Source organism: Phaenicophaeus curvirostris, chromosome 1 (genome assembly GCF_032191515.1).
Source record: "Phaenicophaeus curvirostris isolate KB17595 chromosome 1, BPBGC_Pcur_1.0, whole genome shotgun sequence".
Classification (NCBI taxonomy): Eukaryota; Metazoa; Chordata; class Aves; order Cuculiformes; family Cuculidae; genus Phaenicophaeus; species Phaenicophaeus curvirostris.
The window spans coordinates 188,143,198-188,167,524 of record NC_091392.1 but is presented as its reverse complement, the minus strand read 5'-3'; the positions used below and the strand labels follow the sequence as shown (position 1 = coordinate 188,167,524).

At 39.0% G+C, this 24,327-nt stretch overlaps 1 protein-coding gene across 4 annotated transcripts in view; it reads right to left on the bottom strand.

Annotated features, from left to right (window-relative positions):
• ATP8A2 (ATPase phospholipid transporting 8A2) overlaps window positions 1-24,327 on the bottom strand; it is a 326,443-nt gene that overhangs the window by 101,912 nt on the left and 200,204 nt on the right. For all 4 annotated transcript variants that reach the window (XR_011339668.1, XM_069882897.1, XM_069882904.1 and 1 more), the window contains 3 exons: window positions 5,164-5,238; window positions 1,782-1,904; window positions 594-672 (listed from right to left, as the gene is read on the bottom strand). Coding sequence is in view for 3 of the 4 variants with exons in the window: in XM_069882897.1 (XP_069738998.1) it covers window positions 594-672; window positions 1,782-1,904; window positions 5,164-5,238 (277 nt within the window). In the remaining variant the exon portion in view is untranslated. The remainder of the gene's footprint in view (window positions 1-593; window positions 673-1,781; window positions 1,905-5,163; window positions 5,239-24,327) is intronic.

Sequence of the window (24,327 nt, the reverse complement as noted above, 5' to 3'; positions counted from 1 at the left end):
GTCCCCTGAAATATCATGAAGTTGTGTTACTGTTCATGGAAAGTGAGACTCAATAAGCCTAATTTGTACAATGAAAAAGTCTCATTTTCCCTATATCTCTGACTCTTGATCTGGTCTACTCCCATTCCAAACAATTATTTTTTTTCAACAGACTGCAACAGTCGTGAAACCTCTCTATTTTACCCTACATTTTACAGTATCATGTTATGGCATGGGAAAGGTCCAACAAGATATAAAGCAGCAGTTATAATGCAGCTGCTGTAAGAACATTGCACAGTAAAAAGCCGAGATCTGAACCCACTACCAAGAAAAATAAGGTATTTCATATAACATGATTCAACATTCGAGTCGAGTTCTTGGCAAAGTAGCACTTTATTTTTTCATGTATTCAAGTCACAATATAAGCAATAATTATGTTAAATCAGAATAAAGTTCTGAAAGCCACTAGATAAGTAGCCACATTCAACAGCTACAGCCTGTTCAACTGTGTCAGCATTATTTTCTTGGGACTTGTCACGACCTCCCGTTCCACAAATACACTGACTCTGAGACTGAACATTAGTTATTGACGTAAGAAATAATGAAGCCCTTACCATGCTCTAGCATTTTCAGTGGAAACCAGAAGAGAATGACAGAATGGATCAGGGCATTGATGCAGTGACCCCAGAAAACCTGAGGGAAAACAAACCAAGTCATTGGTAAAGTCCAAAACTCTTAACCTCTCTCTAACTCCTAACAAACACTTCATTGTGTAGTTTAGAGTCAGACAATGTTTGTCCTGAAGTGAAATACCTAAACTTCTGCAGGATCTATTTCCTTCTACAATTTCTGCTCTTTCACAAGAAACCACTGGCCCAGTTGGATGATTTTATTCAAACAACTTCAAATACAATAGGCAAGTTTGCTTGTAATTAAAGATATTTATCAAAATCTAGCAAACAGAGTCATCCTTCTTTAATTACCTCAAAGAATGATTTTAGAAGACCAATTCAACAGTACAAAATGTTCTGTTTTCTCACAACAGGCAAATACTTGGTGCCCCACAATTTTAAACTTGCAGATAATGCCATTTTGCACAAACTGAAGCTTTCTGTACTCTACATTTCCCACTCTGAAGAAATCAACTCAGTTGTACAGCTTGATTCAGAACTATACTTAACGGAACTCAATAATCCTGGGGGTCTTTTCCAATTTACTGATTCTGTGATTCTGTGTGATACACTCACATATGCCATGAACAAAGACAGAATTCCAAATGCTGACGTTTGCCAGTATTTAAATAGCAAAATGAAGTAAAATGTGTTCTTCAAAACTCAAAGTCCAAAGAAATAATTTAAAATTTTATTTTCTAAAAGAAATATGGAAATAGAGCTTTACTAATTCTCACCCCCGTCCCCTCCAGTACAGAACATTATGACATCTGGTATGGTAAATAAAGTCCAGGCAACGTCATCCTGTTCCTCTGAAAGTGGTAAACTCTCCACTTACCAGCAGATCTGAATTAAAACAAATAAACAAACATACTCTGATTCAAATCTTCAAATCTTACTTTGAATCAAAGTTTATGGATGTTTCAGGTCCAGTTGCATTTGAAGTCACAGCAGAAAATCCTTATTTAAAAAAAAGGAATTAAGAAAAAAAACTGGGAAGCAGAGCAAACTTAATCTCAGTGGCTAGTGTAAAGCAAAAGTAACAGCAGGGAATAAGCTATTTTCTAATGAGAAAGATCTGAAAAATAAGAATGCTTGTGGTTGTTATTAAAGAAACAGACTTTCTCTTACCCTTGTGTTGAACCCATCTGCATTTTGAGTAATTTTGTATAGCTGTGGAAATCTAAGCATGCTGTCTTGAGCACACGGTCGATCAAAAATTCCCAGAGTAAAGGGTGGCAGCGCTGTGAAAATCTGCAAGGAAAGCAAATACTAATTAAAAGCAGCTATTAGTTTTAAATGAATCTCACATATTTCAGTATCTAGACATGAGCAAAAATCCCACACACTTCAGTGAAGACTTATTACAAACTAGCACGTTATTTGATATAACTTTCTAAAATCCAAGTACAAACAAGTGACTGCCAGCAATTCATAACTCTCAAATATTGACTCATTAACAAAAGAAATACGAAAGAAAATTTCTACTATTAAACAACTAACTTAAACCCAAGAAGTTACGCATCGTCAGTTTCTGATGCACCAGCTAATTAGAGAGGGTAAACCACATCAGACTGCAAAGGAAAGACAAGACGTACTCTTTCAAAAAAGCCTTGTGGGAATAGGTTCAACTACAGCTGCAGTTGTAGTCATAATTAAATATGTAATTTGCTTAACCAGAGCTAAGTTTACAGACAAAGCAAATGTGGAAATAGCATTAAAAAAAAAAATCTACTGAAAAACAAAGGCCATTCTGTATTATGGCACTTTAGGGATTCTCCAGGCAGGCATGAACTGATAGGAACAAATTAACTGCAGTATGTATCTGTGCTATGGGCAGGCGTTTAGATGACCGAGGCTCAGAAGCTTTCCAGGAGAGCCAGCAGGACATTTTGCCAGAAGCTGAGTAAATTAGCCTCTGCTGAGTCCCACATTGCTGCTCTTAAAGTGTTTCCAGGATCTGAGGCAGCTCATTTAAAGCCAGCTTGGGTATCCATGTCTCTTGCAGGCTGCAACGCAGGCATGGAGTAAAAATAATAGCATTGTGTATGTCTGAACACTGAACTTCATTCAGCTCCTTTTACATTAACAGTTCAGATAAGAAAAATAATTTCTAATCCTATACATACATATATTTTTAACAATTTGAAAAGTGTTCTTGAAGTTAAAAAGCAGCCTAAAGTTATGAACTGTTTCTAGTGCGTATGCATGTTAGCAAAAGTTGGGCTATGGTCCCCATTAGCAGCAAGCTGGCAAAACATAGACAAAGAGCAACACACAGGAAAAGGATAGAATCGTAGAATCACCAGGTTGGAAAAGACCCACTGGATCACCAAGCTCAACCATTCCTATCAATCATTAAACCGTGCCCCTCAGTGTCTCATCCACCCGTCCCCTTAAACACCTCCAAGGAAGGTGACTCAACCACCTCCCTGGGCAGCCTGTTCCAGTGCCCAATGACCCTCTCCTAGAGAGAAGAGATTAGTGAGAATCAATAATTACATCCCTAGACCCAGTGAGGATGTCCTTCTATGACCAGGTGACCTGTCTAGTGGATGAGCGACAAGCTGTGAATGTTATGTACCTCAAATTCAGTAAAGCTTTTGACACCATCTCCTACAGCATTCTCTTAGAGAAGCTGGCAGCTCATGGCATAGACAGGTGTACTCTTCACTGGGTGAAAAATTGGCTGCGCGGCCAAGCGCAGAGAGTTGTGGTGAACAGAGTTAAAACCAGTTGGTGGCTGGTCACAAGCAGTGTTCCCCAGGGCTCAGTGTTGGGGCCAACCTTGTTCAATATCTTTATCAATCATCAGGACAAGGGGATTAAGTGCTACCTCAGTATGTTTGCAGGTGAAACTAAATTGGGTGGGAGTGTTGATCTGCTTGAGGGTAGGAAGGCTCGCAGAGGGATCTGGACAGGCTGGATCAAAGGGCCAAAGTCAACTGTGTGATATTCAACAATGCCAAGTGCTGGGTCCTTTGGTCACAACCACGCCATGCAACACTACAGACTTTGGGAAGTGTGGCGGGAAAGCTGCCTGACAGAATAGGACTTCTCAGTGCTGGCTGACAGCTGGTTGCGTATGAGCCAGCAGTGTGCCCAGGTGGCCAAGAAAAGCCAAGAGCATCCTAGCTTGTATCAGAAATGGTGTCATCAGCAGGACTAGGGAAGCAATTGTCCCCCTGTACTCAGCGCTGGTGAAGCCCCACCTTGAAGGCAGTGTTCAGGTTTGGGTCCCTCACTACAACGAAGACCTTGAGGTGCTAGATCACGTTCAAAGAAGGTCAACACTACTGGTGAAGGGTCACAAGTCTTATGAGGAGCAGCTGAGGGAACTGGGACTGCTTAGCCTGGAGAAAAGGAGGCTGAGGGGAGACCTTATCACTCAGTACAACTGACTGAAATGAGGCTGTAGCAAGGCAGGTGTTGGTCTCTTCTCCCAAGTGACAGGCAGTAGGACAGAAGGAAATGGCCTCAAGTTGCACCAGGGGAGGTTTAGATTGGATATTAGGAAAAATAAAGTGTGATGAAGCATTGGAACTGGCTGCCCAGGGAACTGGTGGAATCACCATCCCTGGAGATGTTCAAATAATGTGGCACTTTGGGACATGGTTTAGTAGGCATAGTCGTGCTGGGCTGACAGTGGGAATTAACGATCTTAGAGGTCTTTTCCAACCATAATGATTCTATGATGAGTTTCATCCATGAGCTTTACATAGATCCATCAAATCAGGTTTAAAGATAATGGATGCAAATATATAAATGTAAATGACAGACTGAGTAACATTCAGGAAATTAGGGTGAAGAGAATCAAGGGAGTGGAAAATCCCTGAAAAGATATCTCCCATGAAGAATATGAAATCTTATGGAATGTGAGGATTTGTGCCATCATTTTTAAGATTAATGTGACAGAAGTTAAGTGTTTCCATTAATACCATTCAGTGATAATTTGTTAGCTTTTTGTGTATTACCATATATTTGGAATGAGTCTGCTTATAAAAAAAAATAAATAATAAAATTCCCTCCCTCCAAAGAGAAATTCAAAGGATTTTACAGCAGTGACAAAGTGTCCTAATGGCTTATAAATCCAGACAGCAGGACACATCAGTAGCATCAAAAAAGTAACACTGTAGAAAACACCAGCATAAGTCTATGGTGTGCTGTGGAACTTGGTCCCAGAGACACTCCCCTTATTGCTTTTAAAAAAAAAAAAAAAGTGATAACACCATGCAGCAGTGTGACACTCTTCAGAGCACAGCAAAAATCAGAAATCATTCTGACAGCCACACCCTGTTTGGGGTTCAAGGTAAAAATGCTAGTGTCACAGCAATGATACTAAGGTAGCCCGAGTCCACTCAAAGTATCTGCATGGTGCTTCTCTGAGCATCTAACTGCTACAGGGTCTGAGGAAAAAAAAATAAAATCAAAATTCAAAGATTAAGTCTCTGTATCTGTTTTGAACATTAACAGCAAAATATTCAAATATCATGTCAAAATATGCAGCACTTACCACATTATACAGACCAATGCACCATCGCTCAAATAAGATCTGCCCAGAAAATCCATTAATGAAAGCAAACCAAAGCTGAAACAAAGACAAGTTACAAGAAGTTTTAGATTACTATTGCAGTACATGTTTCCATTTACAGTAGAGAAAGAGGTTGTGGGACACAGACCGCCATCTGTAGACAGCTGCTTGTCATGCTCTGAAAACGATTATCAGCAGTGCCAGGCAGTTATTCTCTTCTAAAGCCAGATGACTGCTTACTTAAAATAAAATACTCAAGTGATAGAGCAATTGGCTGTATTTGCATCACTACTTTCAAATAAGAAATGGCCTCAAACTATTTCAAAATCCTTATCACTGGCAAACTAACATGCTTGAAGCCAGAAGCCAACGCAGTTTCCATCACAGTCAGCAGAGACCAGAATTTAAGGTAAGTACGTTTTGATGGATGCCTTGCTTGACTTCTGTTTCCTATTTTTACAATTCCAGAATTACAGCAATACCAACTTATCAGTTACATAACCATAATTATAATTATGTTACACTTTTATTGTCTACATGTCAAACAGTACTACTTAATAACCAATGAATTTAATGAGCAAACATTGGAAGAGTTTGTCCAAAGAGACTGTGGAGCCTCCATCCTTTTACAAGTTCACAAAACTCAGCTTCTGCAAACCATGAGCAACCTGGTCTAAATTCAGTGTTTACCCTACTTGAAAAGCAAGAAGCTGGACTAGGAGGCCTCCAAGCTGCCTTCCAACTAAGGAGATTCTGTAACACCATGATCCAGCAAACTGCTGTAAGCATCAGTGCAGAGGTAGACTCTTTTTCAGGAATTCCTTTGACCAAACTTCATTGAGCCTACTTCTTATCTTTTGCTTAAGCAGCTTTTTGACACAAGAACTGCATTACTGGGTTGGAAGCTGGTGAAGGGGCTGGAGAACAGGCCTTATGAGGAACGACTGGGAGAGCTGGGGTTGTTTAGCCTGGAGAAGAGGAGGCTGAGGGGAGACCTCATTGCTCTCTACAACTACCTGAAAGGAGGTTGTGGAGAGGAGGGTGCTGGCCCCTTCTCCCAAGTGACAGGGGACAGAATGAGAGGAAATGGCCTCCAGCAGCCCCAAGAGAGGTCTAGGCTGGACATTAGGAAAAAATTTTTCACAGAAAGGGTCACTGGGCACTGGAACAGTCTGCCCAGGGAGGTGGTTGAGTCACCTTCCCTGGAGGTGTTTCAGGCACGGGTGGATGAGGTGCAGAGGGGCATGGTTTAGTATTTGAAAGGAATGGTTGGACTCAGTGATCTGGTGGGTCTCTTCCAACCTGGTTATTCTATGATTCTATGAAAAGAGTTTTTCTCAGTCAGTGGGCATTGAAAGAAGCTCACTAAATAATGTAAGAAAGAAGGGAAAAAAATATCTTTTCACAAGTAAATTTGAAACTGGAAGAATAATCAGCAGTTTAAGGACATTCTCAAGGAGTTTGCATGTGAATAATAGCGCTTAACAGATACCAAAGAATGTCAGTGAATTTGTGGCTACAGTCCCTTTTAAAATTCACACTGCACCATGGCACTTCATTCAAAATTAGTTCAACTTTGTGCGTGCTAATATTTCCCCCACCCCATCCCTTTCAAACATTTTGCCTTGCATTTACTGCACAAGTTCCTCTTGCACCGGATGCACTAGGTATAGCAGATCAGTCAAGCGGTGACCATACCTTTCTATCCCCTTCTCGCTGCCTGAGAGCCCATGGCACTCGCTGCCAGGCGTCTTTTCTGACACCATTCTCATGCATACGTAAGAGCACTCTCCTACTGACATCCATTCATTCCCCAACACATTTGTGCAGTATTAGTGTCCTAGCAAAACACTTTGGATAACATCAGTTAACTGTTTATCATCTGATCTCTACAGTCCCACCAAAATGGTTATAGAATTATTAGGGAAAAAGACAAGAGAAGATAACAAGCTTGCATCAAGACCTACAACTGTTTTCATAGATGTAATATCTACATAGCCTAGGATTCTTCAGCATGGGACAGAGGCAACTCCAGGGAAGATGAAAATATTTAGGAGATTGACAAGAATAACAAATAGCTGTTCAAACAGGCACTGCTGCAAGATTAGCAGGCTACATGATAAGTGAAATGTCTCTACACAATACATAGTTCATCTATGAAACTGCCTGACAGACAATGCTGTGGATGCAAAAAGCAATTAGAAAAAAAAGAAATCATGGAAGGAAAGCTGGAAACCAGATGAGTCTGCCAGAAAACTACCACTGCTCATGGAATATGAGAGACCAGGTTAGCTGAATTCTTAATCTGAACCCCTACAGCTGTCCTTACATCTATTATACCATCATTCTTGTTTAAAATTAATCATCATTCTAGTGCACTTTTGCTGTTCAAGTGAGAAGCAATGACACCAATAACAACCCATTTACTTATAAAGGTGCCTTGCACAGTTGGCCAGCTATTTTAATCTACTTCATACATTTTTTTTTTTCAATCTTCAGCTGCTTTTTCTACTTGGGAGTTTATTGATATTATCCTTCATTATTTTTAAGTTTGTGCTTTCTGTACCTGCTGCCCTACAGCTTGTATTTTGTAAGTGCCCTTGTAAACTTTAAGAAGTTTCATTCCATTTCCATTTAAGTTCAACCTAGTATAAACTGTTAAATTTTCTCCAGTTTCCTAAAAAGAAACTCCTCTCTCTCACATCATCAACCTTGCATTAATTTAAATTAAATAAGCATTTAAGTGTCCACCTCTCCAGCTCTGTCCAGAAAAAGTAGTAAGACACATTATACATCCCAACTTCTTTCATCACTTCTACTGTATTGATGCCTTGACTAATCACTGCTCCCAAAATTTTGCTCTGAGGACTCACTCAATTGCCCAAAAGGAGCATACTGACCAGTCTCACTCACACACTCAGGGAAGTTTCAACCAGTTGTATACCTCAGCTATTCAAATGAAAGATACAAGATACAAGGCCTGAGGTTCCCCAAAAAAACCTCACAATTAATTTGAGGCTGTCTGATAATGAAGAATTCCATTGTTTCTTCTATGAAGAAAAAAAGCTCCAAACAATTGTATTCCTAGATATTTAGCTACGATGATGTAATCATTCATTGTCTTCAGACTACTTGCAATTAATTGCAACAATGAATGAGGGTGGCAATCCTAGAAGACTTAAATCATTCACAAATCAGAAGCCTGTCTGTGTACCTGGCAAACTCAGCCTGTGGTGTACCCAGTTTTCTAAATCCCACTGGGCAAAGTAAACTTCAAAGGTCCAGTAGCTTCTTGTGACATTGACTCATGCTGCTTAGGAAACCATTGCTTTCTGAAGTCACAGCTTCTCACAACCAGTCCTCCAGCAACAGATATCCTGATCTTCCCTCAGAAGGATAAAGCAAAGCAGCCAGACTTTCTGTAGCTAGCCCATGGCTAGAAGAAAACCTCCAGACCAGGCAAAGCTAACACCTTAATTTCACATTTCCCAACAACAATATTAACAGTAATGAAGTGAAGATGCAATCATATAAAACTTGGAAAAAATGAAACTGTCAAAATGCATCACAAAACAGACAGACTGTCAAAGTACAAATGAAATACATCCTCTTCACAACCCAATCTTTCTAATCAAACTTCCTACCCTACTACAACTTGGTGATGCAGAATTCATTGAAAACTCTGCTGAAATTCCCTTGAGTTTCATCCATCACTAGAGAATAGTGAGATGCGTGTGTCTGACTGTGGTAAATAGATATTTAGGTGTTACCACCTATAGTCTTCTGAAACACCTTTCAACATTGGAAGATTTTTCTACAGAAAAGTTTTCCCCTTATTTCATGGGTGCTATGATTTAGGCAGTCAAGAACAAAGATTGAGAAAGCTCAATGTTCTGCTATTTCAAAAGCCAAATCTGAACTATTTATCTTCTGGCAGGACCCATATAGGTAAAAATTAGAAGTGAGCACATTCCAAACACTTAAAGCAAGTTTGCATGTCCCACGCACTCCAAACAGAGGATAAGAGCTGTTAGTTATGAAAAAGAATGGCTATGCTAGTCTTCTCCAGAGATTCACATTACCAAATGCCAATCAACAGAAAGAATGTTGTATATTTCCTCAATATCTTAATGTCAAGAATAAATCATATACTCTGCATAAAATATACATTTACTTTGAATTCAACACAAGCCATAAAATTGTCATGCATGGTTTGAGGACCAGCTGTTTGTATACAGAGAGTATAATATTCTTTGACCTTAAAGAGAAAAAAAAACCCCAAAACATCAACCACACACCTCAACACTCCTGTAACAAAGGGTACTAAATATATCTGAACTTGCAACAAGCCACACTTGACTCAGACTTGGTAAGCTGGTAGAAAACTTACCAAGTCTGCCTGGCTTGCCAAGCTCCAGGGATTTACAGGGCTCAAATCCAGAACTGCTCTGAACAAATGGACCCAAAGCTATTAAGATGCTTTTCTGGGTGGAAAAAAGAAACCTTTTCACTTTAACTATTACCTGGCTGCCAAAAACCTGGAAAAGCTTATTTGTTAACTCAGGTATAAAATATATATTTTTATCCCAAAGAACAAGAGACCCAATTTAAATGTAAAGAAATTCAGACCTAAAGCTGAAATCTTGGTTGGTATATTGCTGTGCTTTATTACAGCAGTTACTGTAAAGACCTGAAACCAGTAGGTGTTGTGCACAAAGAAAGTGGAACATGCCGCAATCTGAAAACCAGCCTGTTTCCCACCTTGAAGCGTGGCTGCATTTTTTAAAGAAGAAACCCCACTGCTGAAGCACTTGATGCTAGCTGTGATGTGATCACTTCACCACCAGCAAAAATGCGGGGAGGAAAAAAGAAAATCAGACTGCTGCCTCCTTCCAGAGGTCAACAAAAGCCAACAGATGGTAATATTTGGTTAATACTGACTTGAGCTACAGGCAAACTGAAGATCTCGAGTTAAACAGTCCCAAACCGCGTTTTCAACACACACAGCCTATGCACCTGTTCTACAGTATATTTTGAGAAAAGATCAAGTATTCTTTTAAAAAAATATTCCCATTTGAGCAAGTTGGGAGGCAATTCTAATTGCATTATTGCTTCATGCATAATTACTGCAACATTAATACCTGAAATAGTAGCAACTAATTTATTTAAGTGCTCCAAGGCACCGGGATAGCAAATAATCTATCCTAAATGTGTATATTTATGATGTCTTGATAATAGACAGCTTAACAAGTACTAGAAATGTTTTCCCAATTCTGCTAAAGGGCACAGAGAGTTAATGTAGTCAGAGTATCAACAATTGCTACAGGCACCAATAACAGCCAGACTGGATTCCTTTACTATTCAGAAATCAGTTAAATACTCCCTCTCAGCACACACACATTTTACACACTCTTACCAAATCAGCTTATTTACAGTTGGCCAAATAAAGCAGGTTTGTGTGTCTCCAGTGCAGGTTATTAATAACATATCCTGATTAAAAATCTCTCACTACAGATGTCTGTCTCAACACTGGGCTCTCATTCCTGCCTAACAGCACACAGCCTTTAAATAATCCCTTCATTGGAGAATGTACAGCACCTATTTTATAATAGAGGTAAAGAGCCTTATTGACAAGATTTGACAGGGTAGGCATGGCTGCTTGAAACTCATTGAATTTGCTAAGAAACATGCCCCTTGCTCCTTTTATTCTCTCCACTGTTTATCAACTAACTCTTTGCTGAAAACAGATCAATATTTTTCAATTGAAAAGCATTTGCTCCAGGTCCAGTGCACCCCAAACAAGTTCCCATTTATGCTTAAAAACCATCTCCGATCTTCTCTGTCAGCGCTAACGGTTATTTTTAAAGTTTCATGCTGCTTTTGTCTCATTGATAAAACCCAATGCATTTACTGCAAAGCTTGCTCAGAAATATATATCAAAGCAACCAATACAACAGAGATTTCCCAGTTTTAAACATTCATTTATTAAATAAGCCTGAAGGGCTATTATTGCTTCTATTGCTAACTACAGATATGCAGTTCATATTCCAGCATACTAAAGAGCACAGTTTTATCAGCTTCATTTTTTTTGCTGCTTTTAGAAGAGATACATGCTGAAAATCTGATTTCTTTCTTAGACATGTTGTTTCCCTGCCTCTCTTCTCTAAACAATCAACTGCCAATATACTTCCTGCAAAGTACAGCTAACTTGTAACAGGAGAGGCAAACAGCAGAACAGAAAGGAGAAGGGCACTGGAGGCAAGAGGAGCATCATCCCACAGCTAAACAGACCAGCAATTCTTACAGCTTTAAAATTAAATAAGAATTAGCAAACCTCCATATTTTTTTTCAGTGGTTACCTTTAGGTAACAATAATGTTTCTTGGCCCAGGAGTTCTGAGTATTATGGAAAGACACCACATCTGCAGATGACTTACATGACAAAGGACCTAGCCAATAAGAGACGAGAAGAGTACCTCTCCCAGCAACATTTCACTCCAATAATCTGATTAATCTGTTTAACACCCCGCCCCCGACAAAACATAGTGGATCATGCAAACTCCTTTTCTTAACAGTGGGATAGTGTTACTCTTTTTTTTTTTTTGTATTAGGAATACATTGATTGACATTAACATCTAATCAATACACCAAATTATTCATTTAATATTTACATCACTGGTAAAATGAACACGTAGCCCATTAGAACAACTGTAAAGACCCTGCGGGATTACAGCTCTGCTAATCTTACGAAACCGACTAACGAAGGGCATGATATTTCTCAAGCTCTTTTGGCGTGAAGTGTTCCAGGGATTTAATATTTCTTCAGCTCACTAATTGCTGCAGAGGCAAGCCTACGATAACCTGATTAGAAATGGCCTGTGTTGCCAAAGGGCAGATGTACTTGCCAGAAGATATGGTTAAACTTATCATTTCCTCAGAACATTTTCCCTTTTACAAATAAAGCCAGTTCTGTTCTGAATTTGCTTTTCATCATTCCTTATACTTTTTTGGGACTATCAAGAAAGCTGACTCTGCTACCCTAGGCTTGTCACATCATGTATATACGTAAGATCCTACAGGTGACAGGGCTCACATACTGACTTTCCAAAAATCAAAACAGAAAACAACATGGCCTGGGGCAGCCTGGCGAAGTCCATCAGGATGCAGTTTCAGCACTCCAGCACAATCAAGGAGTCTGAAACTACAGCTACAACAAGACTATCAAGACTGATGACTCTGGAAAGTTGTCCATCATTATCTTACAAAGCCACCAGAGGGCTGTTCACTCTGCCTGGAAGAAGCCAGCTGAGAGGAAACAAGGCAGCAGTTTGTTGGCTACATCCTCCTCCCATCCCTGCTTGGGGAGCAAGGTGTGCTCACCTGCTTGGTCCGCAAGCTGGAAACACGAGGCCAGACCACTGTCTGCTACCAAGCAATGGAAACTCATGCTATGAACTCTCAGTACCAGAAGTCACCTTTTACAGACCAAACACTACTCATAACACTCCTTTCTTTAGCAATAAGAGCAGCTGTAAAGAAAGACTTTCATTGACCTGAAAGATGTGCTTATGCACAGAGCAACAATGCCTGTATTACAGGAATCAATTCACTAGCATTAACATTTTTGGGAGTGGTTTTGTTGGTTGTTTTGGTTTTTTTGCCTAATCAAAAACTTCCACTGCCCTTCAGTACTAGCACATGACTGTGGAACTGGGAAGTACAATATGACTATTAATGGCTTGGCACGCATTAATGAGAACTTACAGTATCTCCTCAGCATGTAATCAGTCCAGACTGGTCTTGATACAACGTTCACAACTGTGTAATTGACCCACATGTCAAATAAAAAGATAAGGACATACCATCACATGGATTTAAATGACCTGCTGGCTTTTACGAAGTTAAGTGGTATCTTTAACCAATGCTGAAGTAATAGAAGTGCTTTGCATTTGTTATTTTTAATTTCTTCTCTAGTGACAAAATAAACAGATAAAGACACAAGTTTAACTATTTATATTAATAGGTGAGGAAATATCAACAGTTTCAGGTAACTTATCCACCTCAAGGCTTGCTAAGTGCTTCAAACCCACAAAAAAAAATTCTATTAAACAAGTATTTGGAATAGAACATTACAGAATTGTGGAAAAAAAAGATGCTACTACTATTATTCAAGTAAAAGCAAGGAAAGGTAAGGAAAGCACGTAAAGGGCTAAAGAAAAGATTAACAGGCCAGTCTGGTATTGCACATACAAACAGAAGGAACGTCAACAAAACACACACTGCTCCATGAGTGAAGCCTGATAACAACCTGAGTGAAAAGCGAGACTAAAGCCACCAAGACTCTCCACATCTGGGACATGCACTCAGGCTCACTGCAGCCTGAACAAAGAACATCACTGCAGATCCCTAACAACAAAATATTGTAATACTTCTCATACCAGAACGAGAGCGTACAGAGACTAGAAGCTTTAACACAAATCTGGTGCCAGAAACTAGCACAAAAAAATGAAAAAAAAAAATAAATTAATCACCCAATGTTGTGTACATCTGGAAAGGGAAGAGCAAAGATGTCAAAAACTAATATCTAAACACCTACACATTAGGATCCTATATCTTTGTGAAGCTGTATCTGTGGGACACTGGTGGAATACACCGTGTCCCACTCACGCTGGAGCTGGCCTTACACTCATCATCTGCCACATACATGTATGTACATACCCTGAAGTGACTAGCAAGCTGTCTCTAAAGTTGTAGTGCCCTATTTTCACACCCAGTTAGCCAAAAGAAAACAAAATCCCAATCCCAGACCTCACTGATGAAATGCGCTGGAATAACATCACAAGAACACTTAGTAAAGATTTATTTGAATCTAGAAGCACTAATCCTTTAGGGGTAGAGGTTATCAGGGTGGAGGAAGACAGAATTGAATTAGAAAAAGGACTGTATAGAATGCTGTAATTGATTAACAAAATGGTACTACTTTTGCTACTAGTTTGCTTCTTCCCAGAGCACTGAGAAATCGGCAGTTTCCATTTAACCTAGACATAGCTTAATGAAGCACAGTCCCCAATCCACATATGGATGCATTCACTTACACCTGCATACAGTACAAAGGGCACTACAATAAGAACTGATGAGACCAATATTAATTTAGTGTTGTTAAAATATAGTTGGTTATTCTTATTTCTTGGATATGAACTCAGGCAACACCTTATAGTAATCAAAACTATTTAAGATTTCCAAGGACCAAATGCATTCCTAGTACTGATTGAATAAAGCTGATTGTGACAGAGACACTGACTGTCACTCTTCAGCTCCTATTTCACAGGATATTTCACTTCAATCCTTTCCCTTCTTACTTTTATTTGCAGAAGCCCCTTGTGTTACACTAAAGAACACAGGTTCATAGACTTTGCTTTTCTCGTCACCACATAAAGGAGACCTTCTGCAGAGCTGCTGTATTAAGTGTAATAGGAGCAGTTCTGTAGCAAGGTCATTTTAGGTCTGGAACCACAGTTCCCTAAGGGCTCCCTGTTATGGCTACATGAACGGCCAGGTTCCCCTTGAAAGCTGTTTCCCCCCCCTCCTTCCTCTCTATGAAATAAAATTCGTTCTCTGTAAGCCTTTGCATTAAGCTACTTTTAACCAGGAAGTTTATATAAAGTTTTACTGACAACTCGGAACCCAAGTAAAATAGCAAAATTAGCAACCAAAAAGCCAGACCATTACAGAAACTGCAGCTCATCCTCTGTCATAAAGAAAAGAGAAAACCTTCACAGCGGTAATCCCAGGAGCTGCCCAGGTTTCTCATTACCAGCAACTCTACTAGCATCGCAGTGCAGAGACTACATTCTAGCCCAAAACTTCCAGGACATATGATGCAACCTAAAAAGCTTCCTAGTACTTATGTTGCATTTCTTCCTTTTTTATTTATTAATACAACCATTGCCTTGGTCAGTGGGACAATCTAAAAACAGACAGGACACACCATTTTCTTTTTACACAGTTGCTTTTAAACATGCTACCCCATCCCTAGACACACTTCAAGATATGTTCACAAAAGATCTCTCCTCTGCTTTCCCTGCCACTCCTCTCATGTGGAAAATACATGCAATGGGGTAATATAAGTCTAAATTTATTTCTTCACATGTTGGCAAAAGCTAAAAGACTTGGATCCTAAACATCTTTTGCCAAAATATGCAGCACATTTTAAGCATGTGCAATCATTTCACTGGGAAAATACTTATTGATGTATGTCTCACTAATGAAAAAACGTTTGAACTTCTTTCTGAAAGTGATTAGCTTGCTTTCACTGCAATACAAAGAAATTCTTGGTGTGCCTTTAAAGCATTTGCTGTATCTTCTGATAGAGCTGTGTACAAAGAAAAATCAAAGCAGCTAGGAAAAACACCTTAGACAAGAAAAACATGGAAGTTCATACACAGGAGCAAAGCAGGCACGTGATTCCTGAATTCAGTCCAAGATTTCATTACGTGGCTTTGGCAGAGCATTGTGCACTCACAAATTCTACACCAAGCAAGCAAAAGACTGCTTCCTTTTACGAATGACACTCCTTAAAAAGGCTGTGTAGTAAAGGAGAGACTACGGCAGACTGAGTGTGTTTGCTATAAACCAGCTTTTAGTTTCACAGCAGTTTGCAACTGAGTTTTAAACCAGAACAAGATAACTCACACCATCATCTTATGAGATATGACATGCCAATTGCTTCAATGCAGGCAGGGGTAAATCTCTGATTGCTGAAGCTCTCTACAAGGTTCCAAAAAACCATAGTAAGACCGAATGGCTACACACAATGAAAATCTGAGATAACACCAGTGGTGACACTCAAAGGAATAAGGTCTACACGTGTGGTTTGACCTTAGACCACACCCTAAGTAGTAACTCTGAGCAAGAAGATCCATTAATCACCTTTTAAGCAGTGTAGAACAAAGAAAATCTAACCACAATATTACCTGAAAATTAATCAAATACGTATAAACTATGGAAATGACATTTGTGCAAGACCTTAAAGCTAACTCATAAACAAAGTGATTTTATATTGAGTGGAATTTCCATGAACCACCTCTGGTAAATGGTATAAGTGTTGCTATCTTTTAATACAGCAGAGTGGAAAGCAGGGAAATATGCTCAGAAGGCATTCAAGTGACTCACTTGACCTACACAGAACAGCATGATGCTAGCTTCTCATCCTCCAACAGCAGTTACACTTCAAAACTAGACTCAAATGTGAAAAGCACCTAGAGAGCACAAAAGAGGATAAATGGATATTTTCCATTCGAATGAAACACAGATGAGATGAGTACTTACTAACTCTTAATTAATTTTTGGTACAGAACACAAGGGCTCCAAAAGACAGTATTCTCTAAGAAAGTATGTAGTACACGACAATTTGCCCAACTAAATAATAGTTAATTTTCCCACCAGTGCATTCTCTGCTCATTTCTAATAGAAACAGCATACATCTTTAGAGAAGTAGTTGTACTTGGAGCAGAACGCCCCTATTTAATATCTGAGTTGAGACACATTAAGACCTTTTTCTAAAAAAGAAAATAAAAAAGCCCAGTACAGCACATCATCTAAATTGAAGGAAACCAACCATAGATACATAAATAATAAGAAGTAATCATCTGTATAGAAAAACTTCTGTTCAAGTCATGCATTATCACTTTTTTTCTCCTCACAAGCACAAAGCAGCCCTCCTAAGATCTTGGGTACTGGAGAAAGTACTCAGCTCTGTGAAGAATCATCTCTATTTCAGAAACCTACAAAACCAAGAACATTAGATGTTAACTTTCCATAAGACTATCAAGACAGTCATACCTGTTCAGGGGTACGACTCAATCCATCTAGTTGCCTGCCTTTAACAGTGCGTGCATGCACCTAGCGGAGAGTATCAACCAGGCAGTTTCCAGGTACTTGCCCAGTATCCTCAAACATCCAGCTTTGTGGATTTTCCAAGTCTCCTGCGTCTTTCCTACGTAGTAACCTGCAACACTTCTATCTCTTGGTGTTTTTGCTGTTTCCTAAGCCCCTGTAGCCATCTGCAACAAGACATGCTTAGGCAACTAGTTTTACAGAAGGCTAAAACCAGCAAGCCCAAACCTTTACACAAGGCAGAAAGCTGCTGCAGCAGTTGACAGCCTTCACAGCTGGAGCTTGGTCTATCTTTTAGGACCTACCTGACTAGGAAAGGGTAGGAGCATTATGCATAGTGAGCCAGTAAGGTTGAGAGAACACCTCTCCTCAGTTTTTCAAAACTTCCGCAGCAGTTAAAAACTGATTAATAAGCAATATTGAACACTTTGCTCACAATAGATTTTTACCAGCTCTACCAAGAGAACAGGGCTGGTGACCAATATATTTGAAACAAAGTGGTACCCCAAATAACCTCCAGATGTTTTCAGGTCAGGATGGGAAAAAAAGCCCAAACCACTTGCTCTAAACAATGCTCCCAAGAGGTAAGAGAAGTCTTTTCATAAGGGCATCAAAAGATTTCTCCAGTGGCAAAAGCATTTAAGCTACGAGGTGTCCTTTCACTGTCTGCGGCTCACAGCTAGTCTGAAATCTAGCACCCTTGCCCAAATGCTGTCCTTTAAGCTATCTTGCCAGGCTTACTACCCTCAAATGTACTGTCATCTTGCCCTATATGCACAACATGAGACTTCACTAATGTTATAAACACAGGCCTTATTCTTTCTGGCACTTTAAAGTTTTAAAAAAAAGCCCCACAGTTGGTCTACACAGACCAAGTACAAAGGATTACAAGACACTCACCCTACTATTCCTCCAAGTGTTACCAGTAAGTAATATGCACGCAAGCCAGTTCACATCTATAAGCCTGCTAGTCAGCTCTCTGGAAGAACCAAAAACACAGGATAGCTACTGCTCCCTCAAAAGATACCACAGATGCATCTGGAATTAAACAAGCCAAACAACCCTCTTATTGCATGTGGCTCTTCCCACCTCCAGTCAGCCAGGAACATTTTGTCAGAAAGAGTCATTTCAGCACCAATTAAGGTATCACAACAGACAGTGACTTATTGTTCCATTTAAGACTATGTCTTCCATAGTGCAGCACAACAGATCAACTCAATAAATGTAAAATGCAGGTTTTAAGCCTGCAGAACACACTACCCAGGCTATCATTTCAGTTTGAATCAGGTTTAGAGTGCTCACAGAACATTTGGAACCAATTTAAGTAGATTTACAATTGCATTATAGTTAAACCACTGTAACTTCCTTGTGTAGGCAAGCCCGATGGCAGGCAAGTGAACATTTGTTTGTAGTTTGGATAACTACACGACTAGAAAGAGGATGTCAGAAATAGCCTTCGCTTCACTGCTTGGGGATTTCAGCACTGAAGGTTGAAAGGTGGGGGAAAAAGTTTATTGTTTTGCTTGCACTACTGAAATACTAGAAGAAACCTTAAACCACTTTAAACCGGGGTCTGTTTCAGTCGCTCTATTCTAACAACAGAGAATGTACCACCACATACAGCCATGTCCCAACACTTCTGGGAAAATATGTCCAGAATTTACAAGCTGGATCTCCCACTCTTAGTAGCCTAGGTATTTTCAGGTACATGATCAAATACAGTTAATGCTTTTACACCAAGCTTTTCTTTTAACCTTTCTTAATCCCCACAAAGACTATGCAATCCGTAGTTTTAGCTCTCCAGATAATTTTAAGATGGCAAATGGTTACTTGCATCAGCCACCTTGCTATTCAAAGTTTTTTTCCCCTGCCAGTGCTGAAAAAAAAGCCACACAGATTAAAAGCCCCTGGCTCAAAACTGCTGGATGTGTGATACAGCTAATTTCTGGGCTGCGCAGGGCTGTTAAGTTCCTTGTAAGGGATTGACTCGCAAAGGTTTGGTCCTCTGTGTCTTCAGTCATTCCTGAGGAGCTACTGTCTGCATTGTTTGCCATATTAGTGTCAGGTACTAACATGTAAAACGGTTACGCTCTGCCTTTTGCTTAGACATTACTATGTCCTGTTGGAAGACTCCTGAGTATTTTCTTCTTGAAGAGAAGAAAACTCAAACCCCAAGAAACACACCATATGTGAGAAAAGAGGTTATTATATTTTATAAAAGCTTTTACCTTCTGCCTTGTGGTAGGGAAGCAACTAGAGCAGTGGTGAAGGGCTGCCAGTGCTACTTGTGGGTAGTTTTTCATAAAACAAGGTGCATCTTTGAAGAAATGGATTTATATGAATACTTTTCATTGGAAACTCTGAGTTTCCTATGATGAATAAATGAAGAACAAGGCATTTGGCACAGCAAATGAAGGGCATTCCTTTCACGTGGCAAGTTCACAGTATGACATCTATATGTATACTGCTGAACTATAAAATCAAACTTGCATTCCTTCTTACATATAAATCTGCAGGTTAAATTGTATTTAAAACAAGACACCGGACTCAGAAGTTCTGTGCTAGTTTTCCCCCAAAAATAGCAGAAGAGGAAAAAGAATATCAGTGGTTACAGGTTTTAACTATGCTTAGCATAAGGTCTCTCAGATGAAGTATAACATGCAGCCCATGGAGAAGTTGTTTTGCTTTGTACGGAAATAAAAAAACCTTTCAAGGTTGTTTCTAATTCTGCACAATGCTTCCCAACAGAGCATCAGATGTAGAGTTATAGCCAATGACTCCAATACCATACAAAGATGAAACCTATGTCCTGAAGTAAATCCAGTGCTCCAAAATAAATTTATACCTTGGCTAGTTTTAAAGAAACCAGCATGTAAGTATGTCACAAAAGCATATTGCAAGCTATTTCTCATGGCTGAGTGTTCTTACTTGCCCACAGGCATCGCTCAGGTATTCCTCCAGCTTGCTCTATACGTATTGTCATCAGCTTAAACAAACTAAAAGATGTAACAGGCAAGTTATTAGACTCCAATGTTCCAAAAAGCCACAGAAAGAAGTTGTGCAAAAGCAGAGCAAATAGCTCATCTTTTCACTATTACATTTCTCATAATTTCTCCCACACTTAAACCAGATCAAGGCAAAACAGAACCCTTGCCAAACTGGTACCTCTAATGAAATGGCAACACACTTCAGACAAAAATATAGTGATGACTAAGTTGTCCACACTTCTGGAATTCTTACAAAAACTTGTTAATTACACACAGCTTACTTGTTGGTATTTGAAGGCAAACCCAAACTTCATTTATTAATACCTTCCTCTATAGAAGTAGGTAATAAAATAATCTTCCTCGCTATTGAGGTAATTTTTTAAAAAAAAATTAAGCTTCTAAAGCATTACTAACATCACTGCCTTCCTGTAAGCATCAAAATACAAAAGACAGGGAATCAGCAAAGTGTTTTCACCTCTGAAAAGGTGCATTTTACAAATTCTGGCTCTTATAGAACATAACCTGAGAGAATAGAACCAGCAAAGAAAAGGTATTTTCTCGCTACTATGAAAAAATAGAAGCAGAACACGGACTTCGGATCAGTACCTTGTAAAAATTTGGGGAAAAAGTAAAAAGGACAACTGAAAAGTAGGAGGGGGGAAAAAGGGGTAACACACTTTAAAAGGAAAACGGCCTCATGGTTAGCAGCAGTGGCTTAAGAGTGCATAGAATTCTTGTGTTTTTTGTTGGCTGGTTGGTTGCTTCAGGGTGGTATTTCTTGCTTTGTCTTTGGGGTTTGTGTGTGATTGTTCAGCTTTTTTTTTAAAAAAAAACTTACCTAGAAGGCTTATGCAAAGACATCTACAGTTCAATAATTTAGCCCATAGATGATGCTTTATTAATGGCATCCACCAGAAGCTATCACCAGAAAACTGGATTGAAGCCCAGATGTCTGGTTTAAGACCATTTTTATTTCCTACATTTTCAAAACATCGCATGGGGCTTTAGCTGCATGACTCAGATGAACTTAATTAGAGTCATGCAGCTATGCCTGCATTCACCGCTTTGAAAATAGGGAAGTACTGGTTTGGGTTTTGTTTTTCTGAAGCTCTCCCTGGAGTGATTTAAAGCTGGTTTTGCCTCTCAGTCTTTTCTCTAAAGGTCTTCTACACTTCACATCACCATGCCTGACAGATAAATAGCTGAAAGTTTCAGACACCTCATTTTTCAAAATCTCAAGTGCTCTGAGCTTGTATGGTACCATGAAATCAAACAGTAAACAGCCAAGCAATTTAACTCAGCTAATTGTTTATATATGCTCAATTTAATGGCAATAGGTTACTTCAAATCAACACTGCTGTTGGCAATGAGTGGATTTACAACTTGGGATCAACATGTGTCATTTATTATGATTGATAACTACTTACTGTAAACCATTTTAATACCCACATATGATCAAACTTAATATAGGTCACCAAGGTTCAAATCAAAATGTCAGTACATATGTTGTACTACATACCACACAAATCTCTATTGGAAAGCCATGCCACAAATTGTACATTAAATAAAAAGAGAACCATGTATGTAATGTATAATTTACAACCTATTTAAAAAGATCATTTTGCCATATTTCTGTTGATAAGCTGTACCAACTACTTTACTGTACTGTCATCTTTCAAAGTACTTGAACATACAGATTTCCTTGTTTTCTTTCATTTTCTTGAAGCAAGAGGGCTAATCTTTCCCTTTCTGAGCTTATGAATTGCATGCTTAATGAAGAACCCAGCCCCACAGTCAGCTGGTAGTTTGCAAATCTCTCATCCTTGGTCCATTTGGACCTGAAGGCAAAGGACTGGGACTTCACTCTAACTTTTTGATTTTGCAGTGACACTGCAGCAGAAGACTAAAGGAGGACACAAAGATTATTATTTTTCCACTTTTGGTGCTTGTATTTTATAGAAATAAGTGGTACAAGATGCCACATAAACCCTTAAAAACTTCATAACAGGTTGGAGAAAAAAGAACACGCAACACAAGCGGGATCACTTCAGGGAAAACTATCTAGATGTAAAAACATACAAATAAGGTGAAGGATAAAGGATGACCGGCTGTAGACCGCAATGAATAACTTCAGAAAAACATCAACTGCAGCACAAAGGTGTCTTTTCTTTATATAGGAAAGATTCATATGTGTTCAGCAGCACTATTGATGCATAAACCACCTTTCCAAATTACGTTCGTAATCATTACACAAGCCATGACCCCCTGGAAAATGCCCTCATAAAGGTTAGAAATCCTCCTGATCCTGACCAGGAGTAACGTGATAGAGACTATCACATTTGAGGCAATGTACTTGCCTTCCCATAGGGTCTCATCAGGACAACTCTGGCCTTGAGAGAGGCTGATTCTAACTAAAAATAAGGTTAAGAAATGATTGTCATGAAAAAGCTCTCTCTGCAAGAGAATTTATCATTGTAGTAGGGAAAGGAAACAGTAAGACTGGTTAATTTTTTATCCTCTTTTCAGCAATCTCGAGTGAGAACATCCTACACTCACACCACAGAGGCAATTGACCTGGCTCCATCAGATTCATTCTCCGAAAGCTATAGATATTCTTTCAGAAGACTTTATTCATATCAAAGTCAAGTTAAGAATTCCGGCTTCAGGTTTTGAGAAACAGCCACTACAAATTCAAATACTGAAAATATTAATTGCAATACCTATGTTACAGCTGTATTCCTTTTACATTTTCATTAGCAACTGATTTCTTCTAAAGATGAGGGATACCAGGAATTGCCCAGTCTGACAAAATGCAACCATACAGCCTCCTGCTGTACGTACAATGGGGATTTCAAAATAGTTTGGGAAACAGGTTTAGGCAAGCGTAATACAAACACAGAAATAGCTCCTCTTTGAGAAATACATCAAGGATACAAAGGGACGTGTGCATTCAAGTGAGTCCATTGAAAATGTTCTTCAGGAAACAGCTGAAACTCACTGATCATTAACAGAATATATTAAGCTATTAATTCTCAAATGGCACTGTGCTGGACTTCCAGCTGTTTAAATTACAAAAGAGAAAACTCAAAGTCTTTTTCATTTTGGTACATTTTTTATCCTTTTTATTGCCCTAATCCTCTTCTTCAACACAGAAGAACAGCTGTGACTGACAACTTTTATTATGAAAGTTCCCATTCTGCTTTACAGCAGTCAGTAAACATTTTTATGAATGGTAAAGCAAGACACCTTCAGGTTATGCATACACAAAAACGCACAATCCATTTAGAAGCCTTTCAAGGACTTGAAAGAAAAAAAAAAACCTATAAGCATTACAGAATATGAGCATTTCTAGGAAAATGTCTCAACCCCCCGAATTATTCTCTGATTTAGCTGCAATCAGAGCCCAAAGATGCACCTGAATAATTCTGATATCACCCGAGTAATTTTTCAGAGAGAGAACATCCTAAAACAGTTTGGCAAAAGCAGATAACTTACGATTTTTGGGAACACAACAAAATAAAAACTTGGAATGAAAAAAGATTCTTTTCTACCTATACTAGACAGTTTTCTACTAATTTAACTGGTCAGTTAGAACATTTTTTGTCTATTGCTACAAACAAACCCAATTAATCAAACATAAAATACTATAAGAAGAAATACCACCACTCTCATTGCTCATGTTAAAGCACAATTACAACAAAAACCAGCTTTTCTAAAACAAATGTGTTTTCACATAGTTTCCACAGCATGTAAAAATTCACATTTTTTTCTGATATTATTTTTCAAAGCTGAAAGACTCAGTGGTAAGATAGAGCCGAGGAATAAAAAGGGGCTCTGTATTTTACTGTCTAAGCAGTGATTTGAGGAAAAATGTTTAAGGACTATCCCCAGTGTGGTGCTGCAGCTGCCAGCACAAGAGCCAGACATATAACAACGCTGCCTTGGCATTAGCCTGTGTCTTCCAAAAGATGACACGGCTGCAGGACTCAGGCATCCAGGGGAGGAAGTGGCCAACCCTCAACATCCAGAGCACCTCCAGAAGTGCTGACAAAAGTTGACAATATTTCTTATTTTTATTTTATTTTTACAGTGACACCTCAAGAGGCTGTTCTGAGTACCAAACTCCACAAGGCAAGGCCAGAAGAACTTCATATTTGCAAGGGAAGTAAGCACTATTTAAATGCAATACAAAAGCCATTTTTTAGGGTATTATTCTTTGCATACCATTAGTCAGGCAGTCATCTGCAAAATTGCTTTTTGGAACA